General features: G+C 42.1%; 1 protein-coding gene across 1 annotated transcript in view; it reads right to left on the minus strand.

Moving 5' to 3' along the window:
• Positions 1–21415, minus strand: part of LOC117252723 (zinc finger SWIM domain-containing protein 6) — a 52800-nt gene that overhangs the window by 13224 nt on the left and 18161 nt on the right. The window contains exons 2-8 of the mRNA XM_033619820.2: positions 11547–11903; positions 8780–8928; positions 5346–5496; positions 3558–3737; positions 2318–2488; positions 2037–2183; positions 1370–1516 (exon numbers count right to left, since the gene is read on the minus strand). Of these exons, the coding sequence (XP_033475711.1) occupies positions 1370–1516; positions 2037–2183; positions 2318–2488; positions 3558–3737; positions 5346–5496; positions 8780–8928; positions 11547–11903 (1302 nt within the window). The remainder of the gene's footprint in view (positions 1–1369; positions 1517–2036; positions 2184–2317; positions 2489–3557; positions 3738–5345; positions 5497–8779; positions 8929–11546; positions 11904–21415) is intronic.

A 21415-nucleotide genomic window follows, 5' to 3' on the forward strand; every position in this document is an offset into this window, starting at 1 on the left:
GAAAAAAGCACAGGAGGAGGCATGATGAGATAAGACAAAAAGACTGAAGGTGAAACTGCAGTTAAACTGCGCTTCCTCACATCTGCATGCCAGTAATATGAAAGACCTGAAAAATATGTCTTATTATGCAGCTACATGAGCTAAAAAGACTCAGGAAAAGGCAGGAATGTGAGTTTAAATCATGTATTTTGTTGTCTCATATTAAAAATCAATCTCTGTGAATAAAAAAACAGCATGTTTTTATTTTGTATAATGTTATACTCACTGTTGTGTGTATGGTATCTGAAATGCAATCTCAGAACCAATCAGCTATTGCCTGATGACGAGTTAGCTTTGTATTAGCCTTTTAGAAATATTACTCCTTTCACATGTAGATATTTGCTTTTTAGAGATTAGCCGAAATGACCGCTGTACAGTACAGGAAGTCTTCGCTTAGATACCTGCAGGCTTCACCGGATCAGCCCTAAATATTGTCCCTCGCCCCCAGAGGCCTCAGACAATAACCAATGGGTTCTGAGACTGAGAAAACACATTTTTATTTAACCTAAATTCAACCAGGAAGTCCCATTGAGATTGAAAATCTCCTTTACAAGAGAGACCTGGTCAAGGTAGCAGCCAATCAAAACACATTTAAAATGCAACAAATAAAACATATAATAAAAAATCCACAATAAAACAACAACTATTCAAACATAGTGACCTCTCAAGAAAAACAAGCATGTGTCACCACATATTTACATATAGATATAGGCTACAGTATTATCTTTTTGGATTTGTGTCAAATTAATTTCATGTGCTGCCATAAAACCCGAGCTAAATTTAAGGATATGTGCACATTTTATTCAGGCTGCAAACAGAGTTGAAATGATTAATCAATTAGTATTAATCTTTTCAAAAAAAAAAAAAAAAAAAATCCAAACTCTCTGATACCAGCTTCTTAAATATGACTTTTTACAGACTCTTTACTCCTCTGTGGCAGTTCACTGAATATTTTTGACAAAACAGGACATTTAGGATGTAAACTTGGGCTTTGGGAAACAGCAATAATTTTTTTCACCATTTTCTGACATGTTATAGAGCAGTGGTTCCCGACTGGTCCAGCCTCGGAGTCCATCTTGCTCCTGAGTCACTAGTTTGAGGTCCCACAGTTTCATACATTCAGCGCCATATTTGCATTTGGCCATGTCATTGGTCTAGTTTGCTGTCTCTGTCAAGTAGCTGTCTGTTAGTCACTCACTCTACAGCAGGGAACGGCACTTCAAAACAAAAGCTCTATAGTGGAAATTTACTGTACTTAGACCTAACAACTAATCGGCGATGAAAACAGTTGGTAGTTGCAGTCCTAGCTGCGAGTTATGTCAGCAGGTACCTGAGAGGTCTAAGCAGGTGTTGGAGCCCTCCTCTCCCCCTCGCCCCGACTCTGTCAGGGTGCTGAACAGGGTGCCGATGGGATCCAGGGGGTGTCCCACCCAGCCTTCCATGTTGGTTATGGAGGTATGGCCTTTATGGAGCAACTCTGAGACAAGACAAGAGCAGATAATGACACAGTTAACGAGTGCAAAAAGAGAGATGCTGTCAAAACAATGAACTTTAAAACACAGATATTTATCGATGGCCTTCACCAAACAGAACAGCTAAGACAACACTATAAGAATGACCCGCACTAGGCAAAGGAGCAATTCTTAAATCAAATGGTAATGGCAGTGAATAGAAAATAAATGAAAGATTGTCTTTTGGAAAGAGAGAAGAGGGTTTTTTTCAACAACTACAAAACATTTTTTCTTTGCTGCTAGCAATTAATTACTCCAGCTTCCAAAAATTGATGAGTCAAAACCAAGCTTCACAGCTGGAGGATTTTTGGAGAGTTTTCTCCTCCTCTCTTCTGTCCACGCTTTTATTTTCCCTTGATATTCTAGAGTATTTCTGTATGGGATGGATGAAGGATGCTGGTGTTTGTATGCATAATAAGTGAATTTGTGAAAATGGTTTGCTTTCTAATTTGTATTCTGTCAATTAATAAGAAAAAAAAAAAAAACCTTTCTTGTGCCGACGGAAGTGCTCCAGTTGCCTCTGCTGTTGCCGCCGTAGAGTGTTCACCACGGCGATGGCCAGTCGGAGGGCTTCTCTCGGGTAACCATGCGAGCGCAGAGCATCCACCCTGGCGCAGGCCGTTGGGACATGTTCTGAAGAAAAGACAATTTTTTTGTTTTTAACTCCAGCACTCTACTGTGCATTCTCAGTCCAACTTATTGTGTATAAATAACTCATCTGACACACGGGCTCGCACACGCATACACCTACATACACACAGCCTCACCGTGCCACAAGGGCCAGCCGCGTGAGTCAAAGAGGGAGCCCTCCTGGTTGTCATGGTAACAGTAGTTGGCATAGAGGTCACTGGCGATAATGTGCTGGAGGTGTCGGTCCTGCCAGTGCAGGTCACAGGCCTCAATGGCCCGTGTGAACACAGTCCTGTGGGGGCGCATCTCTGCAGAAGAAGGAGAAAGAGGAGGGGGGGAGGTGTGAGAAGATTTAAAGTGCGATCCCCTTCACGTGGTGAGAAAAGTAAGATAGGGCCCACATGTGCGGCCATTTGGTTATTTTTTTATTTTAAAGGTCCAGTGTGTAGGATTTAGGGGGATTATATTGGTAGAAACCACTGTAGTTAGCAGCCCTTCTGCGATGAGAGCATCCGAAAAACACAGATTTTTTAAAACTGAAACTGCTTCATTCAGTGGCTCTACCCATTTAAATCACTGAGTCCACTTCTTTTGGAAAGGAAGAGACCTCGGTGAATAATTTGGGGGCACACACATTCGGGGGCACTGGGCTAATGGCTCGTCTGCAACATGCCGAACAATCTAGGAGAAATACTAATTTATAACGTGAAACTACTTTACTCAGTGTTTTTAAGGGTTTAAATCACCAGATCCATTTGTTTTGGAGAGGAAGAAATCTCTGCAGATGATTTAGGTCCTGGTAAAAACCTCCTGAACACTGAAGGAACTCTAACCAGGAGAAGTTTCGGCTGGTTGCCCTCTGGAATCCTCACGGCTAGCTGCCACTAAATCCCCTCAAATCTTACACACTGCTCTATTAAATGCCTGGGCATTTTAACATCTATTAATAACATGTTAATTTTTGGGGACATTAGCATAATTACCATCTACAAACACAACCATCACCTACAAGACTGGCAGCCTGTACCAAGCTTCTACGCTGTAGTTATTCTGCTCGAGTGTTTTGAAGAGAGAAAGACAGTTTTCGGCCAAACTGCATGAACACTTTGAAAGTGAGTGGCTACATGGAAGAAAATCACCTCCAACGGGTGGATTGTTTTTTGATCAGGTTTGTTGAAGCTAAAAAACTACTAATAACAACAAAAAACATTCAGAATGATGCTTGGGATGAGCAGAAGTGCTTCATGTGTGTGAGATCAAGGCTTCACCACTGATGTTTACAAATGCTACACGCACTGTGGCACCTCTCACCTTGAGATGCGTTATTACAAAGTAAATATGTTATTGACAGACATACAAAACCTGTCAATCTCTGACCTTGGTTGCCATGGGCACCCTGAGGCAGTGAGTGGGTGAGGTTGGGCAGCTCATTGCCGTGGTTACCGTCCTCCCAGGGGCAGACGTCCACGCTGTTCCATCTGCGCAGCTGGCGCAGCCACGATGACTTCTGCTCCGCTTTGCAGTGGGGGTTCAGTACGATGCACATCCACAGGGCACCTGGACACCCACACAAACATAAAACACACACACACACACACATACACACTTCAGTCAGCTGCCCTACTTCCCAGTGTGTGACAGTGACGTCAGCGATGAATCATACAATGCAGGTAGGTGTGTCTTTTGAGGTTTTAAAAAAATCCTAAATGTAGTTATCATGCAAGGCTGAAAGCTGGAGGCAGTTTTCAAAGATGCGCAGCGTTCATAACATTGTTTCTTTTTTCTTTTAGTGCACATTTTGTATGCTGCCGCCATCTTGCACTGGAATACAAAAGTCTGTGAAAACAGAGAACTTAACTAGTCCCGAGGCAACGCTGACTGCACACACATCATTTTGGAGTAAATTGGAACAAACAGAATATGAAAAGTGGCTACGTCTCTGGGGAGGCGAGCACATTCAGGGATTTTACTCTCAAGACTGCTGGAGATATGTACACTCTACAGTGGTGTGTGTGTGTGTGTGTGTGTGTGTGTTGTGTGTGTGATTGTGTTGTACGTATGCATGTGTGTAAAGGCAGAGAGAGTTTGGGGAGGAAGGACGAAGACAAGGACAGAGACAGAACATGAGGAGAGAAAAAGAATACAAAAGGTACAGAACAGAGGGAGAGCAGAAAAAAGGGGATACAGAAAATGAAATGGGAGCGGAGATGATTTGGACGAGGAGACATGGGTGAGGACAAGTGAATGAGGCTTGGCTTTGTGTCTGGAGGAGAGCAGTAGCTGCGGCTCAAAGAGGAGAAAGACAAAAGAGGGGGAGAGAGGGAGAGCGAGCGGCGCCAAGAGGCAGCATTCACCACACATCAGGGGGAGTGATAAGGACTTGGGAAGAAGGGTTTGAAGTGTGGACTTCAAAGAGACCGTACACACACTTCCAAAAATACGTGGGATTGAAACAGATGAGATCACTGCGCTGTCCTCACAAAGTGCAGAACAAGACCAAAGGGAGAAAACGAACATCATCATCAACAACAGCGGCGGCGGCAGAAGCAGCAGCAACATCAACCGAGACATTAGAGGAAAACAACAAAGACAGGAGACAACACGACTGCTGTCCTGGTGACGGGTTTGTTGGTTTTGTGGTTTGCGGGGAAGTGTTTTGCTGTAGGTACAGTACATCTGTCAAAAGAACTACACACTATATCAAACCAAATGACTGCATGGCGAGCAGCACTCTGTCACATCAACTAAATATATAATGTGAAGTGTTTGAAAACATTACGGAGGTCATAATATTGGGGGTTTGATGGGGCGCGATGTGCTGCATTAAACGGCTTGTAATCCACAAAGACACTCTTGCTGAGCTGCCAAACCTGCATTCACAGTGAGAGGGAGAGACTGGGCTGTCAGTGATGAGTGTGTGCGTCTCAGAGTGTGTGTCTATGTGGGCTGTCTTGGACACAAAGGACAAATAAACAAACAGGAAAAAAAAAAATATGCGTGTGTGTGCCTTTGTCTCCATGTCTGGGTTCGATCGCCCACCTTGCTAAATCTGTCCGTGCCTGTGCATACTGGGAAAGAGGCGCGCGCGTGTGTGTGTGTGTTTGTGTATGTGTGCACATTTGTAGGACAGTCACTGTGTGTGTGTGGTGTGTTTTTCCCCCTCACCTAGCTCGTCCCAGAGCTGTCTGTACTTGTCGGTCATGGTGGTGCCCTGCTGTCTCCACAGCGCCAGCCGAGGGTCGGCCATGAACTGTTCTGTGATCAGTGTTAACATCCTCGCTCCGTTGGAGTCACGCATCTTCAGCATCTCCCTCACCTGCAGGAGGAGAGAGGAGGAGACAGGGAGGACGGGTTACGCACACAACCGCACACGTACGCATAGTTTGTGCAAACAGATGCACGAACAGAGAGCAATGAACACACAGGCACAGAGACGAGCTCTCACAGCTCAGAGATGAGACATACAGAGCTACATACTATCATCATTTGATAGTGGATATTGGTCTACTGAAGTGCGCTATTGTTGAAATCTCAAATAAAAATGTTATAGTAGAGTATTAAAATATACTCTCATATTCCTACAATACAGCTAACCTTGTTTGTAATCATTTTTCCAAAGACTAACGAGACTCTTCTATCTATTTGTGTTACAGTAGTATTTTTCAACAAGGCCGCATAAATCGACAGAACACCAGCGGTTAGCTTATTGTTACCGGCTCACCCTTTTTCCCTTTTAAGGGCGGTGGCCTTGTGGGTAACCTGTGAATATGTGACGGGTACTTCGTTGCATACGGAGGGAAGCAGCTCTCTCGAGGTGTCATGGTCATGATAGCAGTAGAATTAAGTGTCTGGATAAATTCAGGGTTATTGTTGAACCTCACGAGAAGGCCATGTTTGTTGTTTTGTGGTGAAGACTGCAATAAAGCCATTGTTGGTGAACAGCACCCGAACACCTCGCCATCCTTCCTTCCGATCCGGACCAGTAGAAGCTAGTTACCAGCTAACAACGACCCAAGCTAAATTATTGTAAATAAGTCAGCGTGTTCCCAACTACGGTTCGGAGCTGGTAAGCTGTCACTGAGAGAGGTAACATTAGCTAGCTTGCAAAAGTATCGAATATTACATCACAACAAATGTGAAGTTCCCACAATAGAACAGTAGCTTGAATGTACGTACAGTACAAGCAGTGAACTATAACCCACAATTCCTGCGTAGTATACCTTGAAAGATTACTCTATACTTCATCTTCTCCTATCTATTGTGCATGATCTATTGATCTAGGCGGGGAGCTGCAGCATACAACTGTCCTTACAAGGTTAAAAAAGTTGTATTGAATCAACTTTTAAAAAAGTCTTCAAAAGGAAAGCATACAGCGTTCCATACACACCTCATATGGTACTTTCTAACAATGCTTGACCAAAGCGCGATTCACACGGGACCAGTATAACCAGGGGACCTCATGTGATTTAGAAATTAGCCCATTAGTTTGTGTTTTGTGTGGTATATTGGCACAGGATAAGCAACGTCTGTATTTCAATCAAATTTCCTGATATTATCTCCCAGATATGATGCATCTTATTATCTTTTGAGCTTTTGCTCCTCTGATGGATTTGAGCTTGTTCTCTCGGCGTATAGGTTTCCATGCTGAGTAGCAAGACGAGCCTCCTGCGCCCAAACTGCTGTCAAAACTTTATTTTTAAGTGCAAGAAAAAAGGCACAAAGAAAACAAAAAACCTAAATATGACATGATGTCTGTGTTTAGCAAAATACGCTAGGTAATTTGCTGTGGAGTTTACCTGACAAATTATGGACATGGCAGATTCACACAGTATTTAGAGGACAGGCAACCTCTGCATTTATTAAAAAAGTCTAAAGGTTCCCAGGTAATAATGGTCCCGTGTGAATAGGACTTCACATGCTTTGAAAAGACAGGCCCAAATCCACTTGTCAGGGTTTAATCTGTTTTACAGTTACTGTACATCTGTAGACAAATCACACAGTCAGTGCTCCAGACTGGGCTGTGGTCTGTTGTCACTTTGAAGATGGTGTCTAACATTGAACTTCCACGATCAAATCAAGTTTGTCTCTAAGTGGTATAAACTGGGAGCTGGTAATGTTCGCTCAAAACAGGACACAAAATACCTTTCATACTGTCCTTGCTTTCTCTCAAATGTTGTTTTGAGCACTCACAAAGCATCTTGACTCAGACGATCGATTGCCATTCAAACTAGTTTTATGCCCTCTGAATAGTTCTGTGATTTCACTTCAGAAATATTCTTCAAAACCAGAGGTCAAAAAAGAAAATCTATTCACTTACGCACAATACAATCAGCTACATTGTACTTTGGGGCTAAATGTTTTCAGTATTTTCTTATTCTTTGACTTAGAAATATGTCTGTGTTTTTTAAAACGTGTGAAAATCCAATAAAATTTCTGTAAAAAAAAAAAAAAAAAAAAATCTGTGTGAAAAACAGACTGTTTGCAATGCACCCACTCAGTGCTTTAACCATTTATTGTGTTCCTCTCCGCTGCATAACCAGCACCTGAGTTTTCTCCTTATTTCCCCTTCACTTTCTCTCACTGGAAGATTTTCTGTGCCGTCCTAATCGCAACAGGGACTCGTTTATTGTAAACTACGGTGGTCAGCATCTTCCAGCAGCAGGAAACACAACCGCTCTTCGGTGCATTGGGGGGATATAAAATCCAGGAAAACATTGTTTTAAACTGATCTGTTGCTCTTAAAAAAATCTGGGTGCTTTCTGGTGAAAAGCAGTAATAGTGATTTTTAACTGTGCTTCATGGACGTGTGCACAAAAAGGGTATTTTTTTTTTTGTCTTTATGACAGGAGGAGTGACATTTATTTACAAAAAGACATCATAAAAAGCCACACAAATGCACATACAGCTCAGTGTATGCACCAATACATGACTCGGCGTGGGTGTGTGAGTGGACAAGCGTATATGCGGCTGTCAGTGGGTGTGTGCGCTGAAAAGGATATAACAGGCATCAAAGAGCGTGAAGCCGGGAGACATTCTAAAAGGCGGGCAGGGTGGATGATAATGGCCTTGGCTTGCAGTCTTTACATAGCGCACAATACATTAATGCTGGTCGAGCTTTGCCACTGTAATACGCAGGCAACAGAGACAAGCACACATCTCTCATGTAATCGTTTAATCGCGGGCACAGAGTAGCACACAGTGCAAGCTTTTCCTCTTTCTATAGCTCCTTTAATGTTACACTTCCTTTTTGCAATTAGCTTGAGCTAAGAGGCAGCCTGCCTTTTAATGTATGTGCCAATATATGTAAGTTGTTTTGTCTGGGATTGCTTTGAATGGAGAGGGGCTCTTTTCAGAAGGGAATAGAAGAGAAGTGCACTAAAGAGGAGGAGAAAATATTTATTAACAGGATGCAGCGGTGGAGGATCAGGGTGAGGCCGCATTTGTAGAGAGACGAGAACACCTAAAGGGAGGAGGCGAGGCTATGCAGGCAGGATGAACCGTGTGCCTGTGCCTGTGGCCGTGGCGGTCAGGGCCGGTATGTGTTGTATGTGTTTTGCAATGTTCTGCATGTGGATGAGTGAATGTTTTTGGCTCCCGACCTTGCTGAAGAGCAGGTTGAGTTGCTTGCCCGAGCCGTGGTATCCTCCCTGCGACAGGAAGAGCTTGACTTGCTCCTGAACCTGCTCCTCATCCAGATGCCAGCAGTTTTCGTCGTCCACGCTGGCTCCTGCCGTGGGGTCCGGGGCCCCTACAAAAACACACATTTGGTCACTTTATTCCTGATAAAAATCATTTCTTTCTTTAATCAAAATCTGAGAGAACTCAAGGTTTTTAACACATGTAAAGCAATGGCTGAAACTGAAGCAGGCCTCTGAACACTGATTGTGCAGGCCACAATCTTTGATCACATGCACACAAACATGCACTGACCTCATACTTAAATAACATAGCCATGGTTGATTGTTTTTTTGTCTATGCTCTTATTGTGGTTTTCTTTTTGACTTTGTCTTTGTCTGTATTTTACTGTGTATGTTCTGTTGTATTATTGTATGGAATAACTCCATGCTCATTAATCTTACACTTACTGTTTTAATTCTAACAGCCTAACCAGAGACAGGGGTTGCATATTAGCCATGGCTAGAACCTGTATACTCTGCATCTACTTTGTATTTTGGATTTGAAACAATGTCTTATGCATTTGTCCTTGTCAAGTTAACAAGTAAAAAAATAAAATAAAATAAAATACGATTGATTTTTAAAACATACAGACTCATACTCAGTGTATTACACATACATAAATAATGTAAAAATTCATTAAACTTACAAGGAATATTATTAAGTATATCTTATTGTTATCGACCACAATTAAACCTCATTCTAACCTTAACAAAAAGACTAACCATTAACCCTTAATGTTTGAAGAAGAAGTTGTCTTAACTTTATAGAGTTTAACTCCTTTTTCTACACCCATAAGAACATTTATTTGTTTCCTCACACACTTATAAATACAAGAACACAAGCATATGCACTGCGAGAAGATAATTAACTGATGAGAAACTTATAAAATAAACTGCAAGCTATTTTGATGATCTATACATTGTTTAAGTCATTTTTTTCAACCACAATGACTGAAGATTTATTGATTCCAGCTTCTCAAATATAACAATTTGCTGATTTTCTTTGTCATATGTGATGGAAAACTGAGTATCCTTAAGTTTTAGTTTGCTAGTTGGACAGTGATTTCATTTTTTATGACCTTTTATGCGATTATTTCAATAGTCAGAAATACTATATTGATCCCCAGAGGGGAAACTGGGTCACGTTGCAGTTGCTCTTATACACACAGAGAGAATTGGAATTAGAAGAAAAAAGACAATAGAAAAATAAGAAGCATGCAAAAAAAATGTGCATTATGCTACAATAAATAACACAATATATAGATAGAGGGAAGAGAAAAATGAGAAATAAAAAATTAAAGAAATGTGCACAAATATATGCATCATATTGTGATGTAAACTAAATAAATAAATAAGAATATTTGAGAAAATAATTATCAATTTAATCGATTATGAAAATTACTGTTAGCTGCTGCCCTAATACAATGTCACTATGTGCAGTAACATAAATGACATTAGTGTTTTTCAGCATTTAATGAACAACTTTAACACTACGACAATGAATATGGGAACAATTTTAGAAACAAACAGCAAAGCTTCTCTGTAATTTCATTATGACACTTGGAAAAAAAAGCACTGCAATAGCAATTTAATACCTTCTTCTATAAACACTATCCTCTTTTATTTTACACTATAAACACACTTATTTTGTGAAAGCAAAACTAAAGAAATGATCCATTGCTTGCCACAGAGAATGATAATGTAACGTCCCAAACACCAAAACCAAATTGGAAAGACAGTAAAGTGCCTGTTTCTTAATGCCTCAAAACTACTGCAATGTTGTTTCCTCCCATGGAAAAAGTAACCAAAAATAAATAAGGACTGCAAGTCTGAAAAAGCCTAAAAGTAAATAAATAAGAGCGTGCACCTGAAACTTGACACTGGAATAGGTTAATTGAATGGGAGTAATTCAGTTAGATGATTTAATCCAAATGACATGTTTTAGTTTTACAGGATTATTGATGGGAGGGCAGCGAATCAATAAGCTGTCAGTGTCAAATTAAGAAACCTCCGATCACAGCACTTTTGTGATGAAGATCTCTCTCTCTCTCCCTCTCTCTATCGCTTATTTATTTCTGTCCTCCATTCCCAGAAGTTTCTATCTCTATTCCTCTTTCCATCTCTCTTTATTTCGTAACTGTGTCTCCATCTTTTCAAAATCCTTCTTCTAATTTTTGCCTCTATTTTGGACTTCATTTCTTTCCCTCTTTTTGCCTTCTTCGTCTATCACTACTCCTGAGTTACAAACCAGTTTGACCATAACACATGTACACTTCCATGCCTTCCTCTGGTCTCTGTTTTCACCTGTTTCTTTCACCGTGTGTTGTTTGCCCTTCAGTTTCTCCTTCTTATATTAAGGTAAGCAGCGAGTACAGTATTGATAACAGGAGATATGCACCTTTCTTTATCTCTCTGCTAACCTCTCCGTCTCTGTTTCTGTATCGTTCTCTCACTCTCAGAGGTAAATAACGGGTCTATAGTGTTGATTAGAAGCACACAGTCTCTCCTTTACTGTCTGGATCTCACTAATGAGTAACATTGATCCTGCCACGCTTTACCTTCATCGTGCAGTCAATACACGCATGCATGTAGAGGCAAGAACACACACACACACACATACACACACCTGCATGGTCATAAACATGCCAACAACCTTCTCCACACTCGCTGACACACACTCTCCCCTCACCGTGGACCTGGTTGATCTCCGAGTTCTGCGACAGAATCTCGTCGGCCAGTTTCTGCGCGGTCGGCAACACTTCGGTGTGGTGGACTGAGATCAGATACTGGACGAACTTCTGCAGCTGGTCTCTGCTCATCTGGAACAGGGTTTCCGAGATGGGCAGGTGCAGTTTGACCTGCTCGGGCTTCCGTACTCTGTAAAGCGACAGCGCCACTACATGGGCGCAGTAGAAGATGTCTTTGTTGCCGCAGGTGCATGTTACCGCCGTGATCTTGCAGCGGTCGAAGCTGACACTGACGCTGCAGACGAGCTCCGGGGTGGAGGGTGTGGCGGGGTCCGTCACTGTGCCGCTGAGATGGAAACCTGGAGATGGCAAGACGAAAAGCAGAAATTAGTTTTCAAGAAAGATCTTTTGAAAGAGTTTTACAATGTATGTACAGGTATCCTTGCTTTAATCATCTCCTCCTCACGTCTCTGCCTTAGAGCTGAAAATTTTAGTCCCTCAACTGAAAATTAAACGGACATTTTTGATGTCCTAGGTCATATATTTTGGTCTTGTAAGTCTCTAGCCAATTCACTTTCAGCTATAGGTGGTGAAACATTAACTCCTATCCCTCGAACTGCAATGATAGGAACAAGAAAGAGCTTTTATTCCTCCATAGAAATGCAATTGCGTTTACATCACTGCTTGCTCGCTGTCAAATAGTGTTTAATTGGAAAGGAAGGAGCCCTCCTCCTATACTGAATGGATCAGGGAGGTAATGCTAATACTAAGTTTGAAAGAGTTAGGTACCTTAGTGTGTGGATTGGAGGAGAAATACAACAAAACCTGGTCATAATTTATTAACCATGACGAAAACTTGTCCCTGACATAAATTATTTTGCTTTTGTCATGTCTGTTGACAGTTGCATTGTCTGAGAAAGGGAAACACATGTAAAACTGACAGTATTTATGATTAAGACAAATACGAAAACTTCATTGTCCACAATGTGAAAATTTTTCTTTGGTTTCAACATAACATAAAAATGTGCATTCAATATAGCACATCACATGAATAACACATACGACAACATATAGATCTGCGTAAAAGTGGAAAATACAAAACGTTATAAGAAGTCTTGGCAGTACACATTCATAAAAACTACAACTCTGTGGCTCAGCGCCCAAATACATCTCTGACATGCTTGTGACATATGAACCTTCTAGGACCCTGAGGACATCTGGGGCTGGCCTACTGACCGTCCCAAGAGTCAGAACAACACGTGGTGAAGCGGCATTCAATTCAATTCAATTTTGTTATCATGCAGCACAAACCTGGAATAACCTCCCAAATGATGTCAGACAAGCTGCAACTATGAACACTTTTAAGTCAAAGCCAAAAACATTCCTGTTTTACACTGCCCACTCCACCCTGTAATGACTGCAAACATATTTTTAAACTCAATTTGAAATCATTTTAAATAATCTTTTGATCTTTGCAACTCTTGTCTGCGCTTTTGCTATTTTTAAAGGAGATTTTTTTAAACTGTAAATCATTTAGTGATTAATTTTACCTTTACAGATCCTGTTTTCTTTTTACTCTTTATTGTAAATCTGTATCCTTTATTATATTTTATATTTCATTGCTCTGTAAAGCACTTTAAATTGCACTGGTGTATGAAATGTGCTATACAAATACAGCTGCCTTGCCTTATTCTTGTAACATTGGTTGTTAAAGTCTATTAATATTATACATGTGACTATGTATTTAGGTTTGTTTTTGTTGTTTTCAATACACCTTTGGGTTTATAGATTTTTTTTTTACTATTATTACTTTACTTGTTTACATATATTTTAATTATTATCATTATTATCACTATTATTTCTGCCACTACTTTTGGATATATTTCCTTATAATTTTATTGTTGTAATTTAATTTACAGCCCTGATGATAGTCATCTGGCAGGAGGGTGGGGGGTCAGGGTGAAGGGGGATTACACTCATGTCATATCTACTCAAACATTCAGATTTCTGTATTCTTGTAATGAGAACTTCGAAATATAATTAAAGTTATAAAAAAAACAGATTTTCACCAGTTACAGCTTCACAAATTATTTGCTGCTTTTCTTTTTTTAAATGATAGTTAACAAAATATCTTTGGAGTTTGGACAGTTGGCTCTTTTAACCATTTTTCAGCATTTTATGAGCAAATGATTAATTTATTTGTAGAGAAAATAATCCTCAGACAAATCAGTTATGAAAATAAATGTTCATTGCAGCTCTACTTAACTCATTTAGAAATAAAGGAATACAGCTATTTGTCAAGTTTTAAGCTGAGCAACTTTGACTGCTGAGACAAGATCAGAGTTATAACCAATCGTTACTAAGTAGGACAAGAAATCAGGCATCTGTGGTCTCCATACAGAGCCAACGACTTGAGGTTCGTTTGAAACATCTATTAAATGAGAACTGGATGACTTGATCAACTCATTGAATGTGCCCTTTAGTAAATGACATTAGCAAATAAATCTCTCAGGATGTAGCTGAACTATTCTCTCAGTTGGCCTCAGTCACCTGCCAAAGGCCGCATGTTTCCCTTATCATGAGAGCATGATCAGGACCAGCTGCAGACCACTGTTATGACTCTAAATGAGAGTCAATGAGCCTGACAGAAATCTAGATGCAGGAACCCAGAACGGGGGATCCACTGCAAGAGGAATTGAGAAAGAGATGAGGAAGTGAGCAGTGAGCGCGGCTGTTACAGTATGAATTATACAGCCTCTTGTTTGAATATAACGTTTGATCTTATCCTGACTGCGCTATCCGGAGGCGCGGCTATAGTTATTATGCGAGGATGAATATGAATGAGCAGGGCGGGGTCCCCGGCAGTGGCCTAAAACACACACTGATGAGCATATGAAAGAGACGCACATGTACGCTCACACTGAGCCGCTGCGTGAGATCATGCATTTATTAATAATGGGAGGGGTTAGGAGAGATGGAGGGTGGCTTATGAATGCATTTATGTACACAGGAGAGACCTCTGAAATGCATGTGGACCAGGGATAGACATACATCTCTTAAATATGTTTATCAAAGGGCTGAGCACACGCATCGCTGTGATATCAAGCATGTGTTAACGCAGATATCAAAGCGTCTCTGGGCCTCAAGATTAGATAAGGAGGGAGGGGCATGACTTGAATATTTCATAGCATATAGATGGAGGTGGGGTGAGGGGTGCACAAGCAAGATGAACAGTGGTCCGGTTAAAGCTCTGATGGTTAAGGGGTGCACTACAGGGCCAGACACACTAGAGCGACATCAAAGAACTAGTGGTGATGAAGGCCGACTGTTGGGTTGCCTCATGCCACCTATGGCTTGGCCAAGAAGCTGCACCTGAACATACCACAAAAACTACATCCAGTGGCCAACTGGCATGTATGTTCCGCTTCTGCGAGAGAGGAAATAACTCTGCATACCGGCAGACGGCAGTAGTCAGTAATCATCATCCATAAAGGGAAACCGGAAGACAGATAGGACGGATTCAAGACACTGGTTAGCCAGTTAGCATGTTAGCAACACAACCCGATGTTGAAAGAACTACAGATATTTACTGTGGGCTATTGAACATTTTCTGTTTAAAGGCTCAGTGGCTATCTTATATTACAAGTTTGTTTCTTTCTCACGCCGTCTTGTCTTCAGCTTTTTGTTTACTTTCCTCACTTCCATGTCTTTTCTCGTACACTGAGCTGAACTGCCAATCAGACTGACTTCACTCACAGATGGATACTGCCATCTTTGATGCCGATTCTGAATGCTGAATCAGCTCAAAAACAGCCGACAAGGGCCGACACACTGCAAAAACTAGGGCAACAGACGCTCACCAGCGGCTTGACACTGACCAATGGCCGACTCTCAGCTTGGTGTGTCAGGGCCCTGAGAATGCAGGTGAACACGAAGGGGGAAAAAAGGAAGTAAAAAGGGTCACAACCCTCGGTTACAGTGTTACCGATGCCCTCAGGAAGGATATAAAAATACAACAAGCTGGTTATAGAAGCCTTATATTTCTCTCTGCAGCCTCCCTAAAGCAGTTTGTAGAAAGAAACATTCAGGAAACCCATTTAAAACCAGCCTCACCATGAGTAAGACTCAGTACAATTTTATCAATTCAAAAAGGCTCCATTAGCACGGATGTTGCAATCCTGCAAAAAATTTGCAAGAGCATCAAAACAGGAACAGCAATGTTTTGTTATTGTATTGTAGAGCTAAGAAGTGTTGGCTGCAAATATCCAACAGTGCCGAACTGCAGAACATTGCCATGGAGATATGCTTTTCCATTCTGGAAGCCAGCTGGCAGAGGAAGTACATGTTCGTTAACAATATCCACAGAAGAGGGGTGTGGATCGAATATGGCAGCCACTTGCATCTGCAGTGATCAAAGCCTATATGTCTACAGCTGTGAGAAAGGAGCAGGGAGAGAGAAACAGACTGAATCACTCTTAAACGAGACAAAAAGGTTTACATGGTGCAGCTGGTTGTAGAATGGAGAGCTAACTTATTTAGCTGTGTAACAACATACAAATGAGCAATGGCTGTCAATACTTGCTGATAATTTTAACGTGCGTGTGTGTGTGTGTGTGTGTGTGTGTGTGTGTGTGTGTGTGTGTATGACACGAGCTTATGTTTCAAGAGTGGCCCCTGGTCCAGAGAGGGGAGAGAAAAAGAGAACATCAAAAACATGTGGGGCTGAGAGAGCTCAAAGAAAAATCAACCTCTGATACAAGCACACACTCTCTTACACACACGCACATACACACACACATACACACACACACACACACACATACCCATATCAGACTGTCGTAAAAGCAGCTGCAGTTTCTTTTGCAAATGTTTCCCTTTTTCCCATAGGGAAAATTAACAGCAATACATTTTTTTTTAATTCAAAACACATGGAGTATGAAAAACTACATCGTGATAAAAGACTTATCCTCGTTCAAAAAAGTCTGCTGTGTTTCCCTCCGCTTTAATGGACACTCTCACTCTCTCCACTTCCAAGCCCTTTTCATGCGTCCCTCCCTCCATCCACATTCCCACAGCTCTTTCTCTCTCACTCTCTGACAGATGGGTAGGTAATGAGTTTCGCCTTTCCCCGTCCAATCGTCTGGGCACCGAAAACTGCCCCCCCACGCCAAAAATGCCCTTTTAATTTAGCCAAGCACTGAGTACAGGGCTATTACTGTTTAGGTACACACGCGCATGCACACACGCACACACACAGACACGCACACCTCCCATGACTCCTGGTTGGGTGGGTATGAAACCTTCAATGTCTCATGTGCTAGCTATTAAAGAGCCTGGTTTCCCCCTCACCCAGTCCACCCAGCTCCCCTCCCCGAGTGGTGCTCAGGGCTCTTTTCTGTGCATGTTCAAGAGGCCAGGGTTGGCTTTCAAAGTAACCATGGCGGCCATTTTTAGAACAAGGCCTCTGTGAGGTTGCCCTAGAAACCCCTTCTGACCGCCCTGGTGAAATCACACTTGGCCCGAGGAGCTGTGTAAGGCAGCAGGAACAGTGTGTGAAAGAGTGAGCGAGAATTAGCGTATGTATATATATATGTTCAAATCCCACAAAGGCCTGCGGACCACCCACACTTTTTTAGGGGGACCCACATCAAAGCATTCCCCCTCAAACAGCACTTTGCTCTATCTTCCTCTCTGGTTTTGAACTTGTATAAGTGCCGATAAGCCAGCATGCGCTCTCTTGACCAGCGAGGACCACTTCTGTCTATTCAACAACAAGGGGCCCCAGAAATACCGGACTCCTGCTCTTATTTCAGGGAGGAAAGGCCAAGACTAAGACCTGCAACTCCTTCAACATACATCTGCTGTGACGGAAGAATGCCGCCTTTATACGCTCCCTGTAAAACAGGATTTAGTTTCCCACATGAAGGCAGGCGGCGGGTATCGGGGCCGGGCCCTGAAAGGTTTGCTTGCCTAAGCACAAAAGTGCTCAGTGTTCCAAAATCACTGGAGTAAATTAGATTGAGCAACATACATATATTTCCGCAATCAAATTAAGATTCCAAGTCAATGGAGAAAATTCAGGCCCAGCAGTGGGGAGGTCATTAAGTTTATTGGCTGAATTGGTCCATGAGTGACTGTCACCTAAATCTAATATGGCACCATGCAGTTCAGACAGCACTCATCCGTTGTATTTGTGTTTGTGTGTGTGTGTGTGTGTGTGTGTGTGTGTGTGTGTGTGAGAGAGAGAGAGAGAGAGATTCTGAATACATGATTGATTTCAGTGCGAGAAATAAGATGAAACAAATGGGCTGGTGTGAAAGCGAGTCAACAAAAGCAAAGAGGAAGAAACAGAGAAAGCAAATAGATATTTAAGGCCCATTCGCCTGCGCCGATTCACTTTAGCCTTGCGCATTAATCAAATTACCTCATGAGCTGCAGACAGACTGAGAGCAACACCTAAATCCGACTCTGCCCTGCCTGCTACAGCTTCTCTGATCCACAGGGGACCACCTGCAGTAGTAAGAGCTTTAACCTGGGATCCTTCCCCGTGTTGACCATAGATAGCTGGCTAAAAACCTCACTGAAAAAAGACCACTGGACTGGAAACCAATCCGTTAGGTCGGCGTGAACTGAGAGGCCCTACTGAAAGGAGATCTGAACCACAACTGAAGACAAGCAAGGCCCCGCAGCGGGTCGAGGAAGGGTCGAGAGTTGTTGGGCCACCCCCACCTCTAACAACACCTCCATCCCACCCACAGCCAAAGGACGGTTTTCTTCACTGCGGCTCCTTGAAGTGGCCCAATTAATAAGCCTATAAAGACAAATACAAGGCCGCTCAGCATCTTAAAGGGTAGGTCTGCGTGAGTAACAATGAGCACATGCGTGTGTGGTCCTATAAGGAAGCACCCATACAGAGACTGTAAACAGAGATCAATGCTATTCTGCAGGAGACCTTGCTCCAGGCGTGTGTGTGCATGTGTGTGTGTGTGTCCTAGGTGTGGGACAGGCTGGAATAACACAGCTGAGCTCCAGTGGCGGCCATATTTATGCCTTAAACCCTCTGGTAGACCGAAAAGCCTTTTTCTCCCCGGGTGTGTTTTCATCACCCACACATCCACACACACACACACGCACCAACACTATCTCCCAGTCTGAATGCTTATCCCGGCAGACACAAACGAGCATGAATTAATGTTTTGAGATATTCTATGAATTTCAATGCTTTTACTTCCGCTTGAGATTCTGACAGCAAAATATGCATGCTAATCATAGGAATGGGAGGGAAGGAATATCTGTATGGGTGTGTATCTGTGTGTGTGTGAGTGTGTGTGCATTGACGGCTGTGTGGGTGATTGGAGTTGTCATCAGCTGGCGGTTGAAATGACAGTCGACTACTGGGCTGCTGCCACTTAGTTGCCATGCGGTACATCAGGAATGACTTGCAATTTTCTAACTATCACTTTCAAAATGGATTCTAATTTTGCTGGATTGGGCCTGTCAGGCAGAGCTGGTGTTACTGCTCTGCTGACTGATCCCAAAGGTTGGCGTTCAGAAGGCTGACCAGTACGGAAAGACAGTGAAGCCTCTGTTCAGGGACGTAATAGACACAAGACAAAAAGAATAAAGTGATGAGAAAATGAGTTGGTAGCAGATGAAAGAGCCAGTTGTGAGAAACCTGAAATACAGGGGGGGATAAATCTGTTTTTGGAGGATCAGCTGGGGGAATATTCTGTTAAAGGAACAGTTTGACATTTTGGGAAATGCGCTTTCTTGCCAAGAGTTAGATGAAAAGATTAATACCACTGTCATGTCTTTACAGGAAGTGTAAAGTTGGAGCCAGCAGCTGGTTAGCTTAGCTTAGCACAAAGACTGGGAACAATTTGAAACAGCTAGCCTGGCTCTGTCCAAAGTAACACAATCCTCCTACTAGCACCTCTAATACATATCTTTTTTTTATTCATTTGTACACAAACCAAAGTGCAGACATAAGAAAATTTGGTTTTACAAGGGAACATGTGCCCAGGAGCAGCGACTTCCTGGTCTCCCTGCTGGTAGGTAGATTTTATTACCTTTAAATGTTGCCAGGCTAACTGTTTCCCCACTGTTTACAGCATTTATGCTAAGCTAAACTAACTGGCTTCTGGCAGTAGCTCCATATTTACTGTACAGATAAAAAGTGGTGTCAATCTCTTCATCTAAATCTCAGCAAGAAAGCACAATGGGAGACATGCCTTGTTCCACCGGCCCTTTCAGATTCCCCATCAGTCCAAAAAATGTCCAACTGGACCAAAAGCCCTTGCTTCGGACAGCCTGTTATCCCTAAAACAAACGGCCATGGCTCCAAAAATGCACACTCCCTGCAGTTAGTTTCCCAGAGGCATTTGAGCCACTGATCCTGGATGTTTTACTGACCATGAAAGGCATTTCTCAGCCACGTTTGAGCTACCAAACCAGGGGTCTCATTTATTAAAACACCATGTAGGATCCATACTAAAAATGTATGTACAGACAAAAGCTAAAAATGGCTTTCAAAATTTTCTAAAATCAGGCTTCCACCTCACCATCTGTGTCGCCAATTTCCCATCTCCAAAATGTTCACAAGCATGGGTCAAAGTTCCTCCCATCGAGTCTGTTTTTACAGATCACAACTTTTGCGTGGGAAGTGGCGTACACCTCCTTCAGGCCTCGTTTTATCCGTTCGCAATGTTTATAAATTAGACCCCAAGGATTTTTCACCAACCCAACCTACTTTTCCAGCGACATTTCTGCTACTAAATGTGGGTGTTTTAATCCAAAACAGACAGTCTCTGCAAAATGTCTCCAAAATGTCAACTATTCTTTTAAATGCAGATAACAGTACATTTTTAACATAGGTACACACCAAATGTCACAGCTATTGATAACATTTAAAAAGATAACAGCATTTTTCAATCCGGCTATTGCAAGATAAAACAGGGACACCCAAATTGAAGTGTCCCTTTAGCTGCTGTTCAACAAATCTCTGTCACTGGAGAAGCCAGTAGCCTGCTAATTCCGTCTCCTGGCTGTACATTAACTATACATTATCCCAATCCATGTGCAAGGTTCATTAGTGTGAATGAAATTACAGCTGGCTGGAAATGAATGTGTGTAATTAGCAGAGGCCTGTCCCAGTAGAGCCACGCAAGCTATAGACGGAGGTAATGGGATCCATTGAAAAGCCATTGTCTGCTACTTCAGGGCTTCAGTATCTTTCTAACGACAAACCCATGCAGTCGAGACGTTATAGCACTAGCGTCCTTGTCTTTGTGAAAGAGGAGAGTCTGGGTCAAGATGAGCCAGTCTGTGTCGGTCGAGAGGATTGCACACATTGTAAAAAAGAATAAACAAAGAATATAGCGATGCATTGTTTTATTGGATTTTAGTGCGTTTGTTTGTGAGGTGGAAGCTGTTAGATCTTGCGCATAATTTGCACGCAGAAAGTGTGCCAGAATGACATTTGCTGTGCCTGTCAGAATTGATTACAGATGTGTTTCTCTTGCTTAATTTGAACTTTGCCCCATAAATTCTTTTGAGATTAAGCTATTTGATAAAACAGCTTTCAAAAATTAGTCTCAGCATCAAAGCTAATATAAAACAATAAAGGATTAAAAAAAAAAGGCAGAACAAAATATAGCAAAAAGAGTCTGTAAAGCTAGCACACAGCACACAGACAAAAAGATTGTGGAGGCTAACATGGCTGAAAGTGAATTCATTTGCATATGAAAATAGCCGGGCACGAACAGCGCTGGACTGAAAACCACCGCATGACTGTGTATTCACATGTGCGAGTATGTGTGTGTTTTTAGGTTCACTTATCCACGCCAGGAAATAACCTTACACTCTTTACCCT

This window comes from Epinephelus lanceolatus, chromosome 9 (assembly GCF_041903045.1).
Source record: "Epinephelus lanceolatus isolate andai-2023 chromosome 9, ASM4190304v1, whole genome shotgun sequence".
NCBI classification, from domain to species: Eukaryota; Metazoa; Chordata; class Actinopteri; order Perciformes; family Serranidae; genus Epinephelus; species Epinephelus lanceolatus.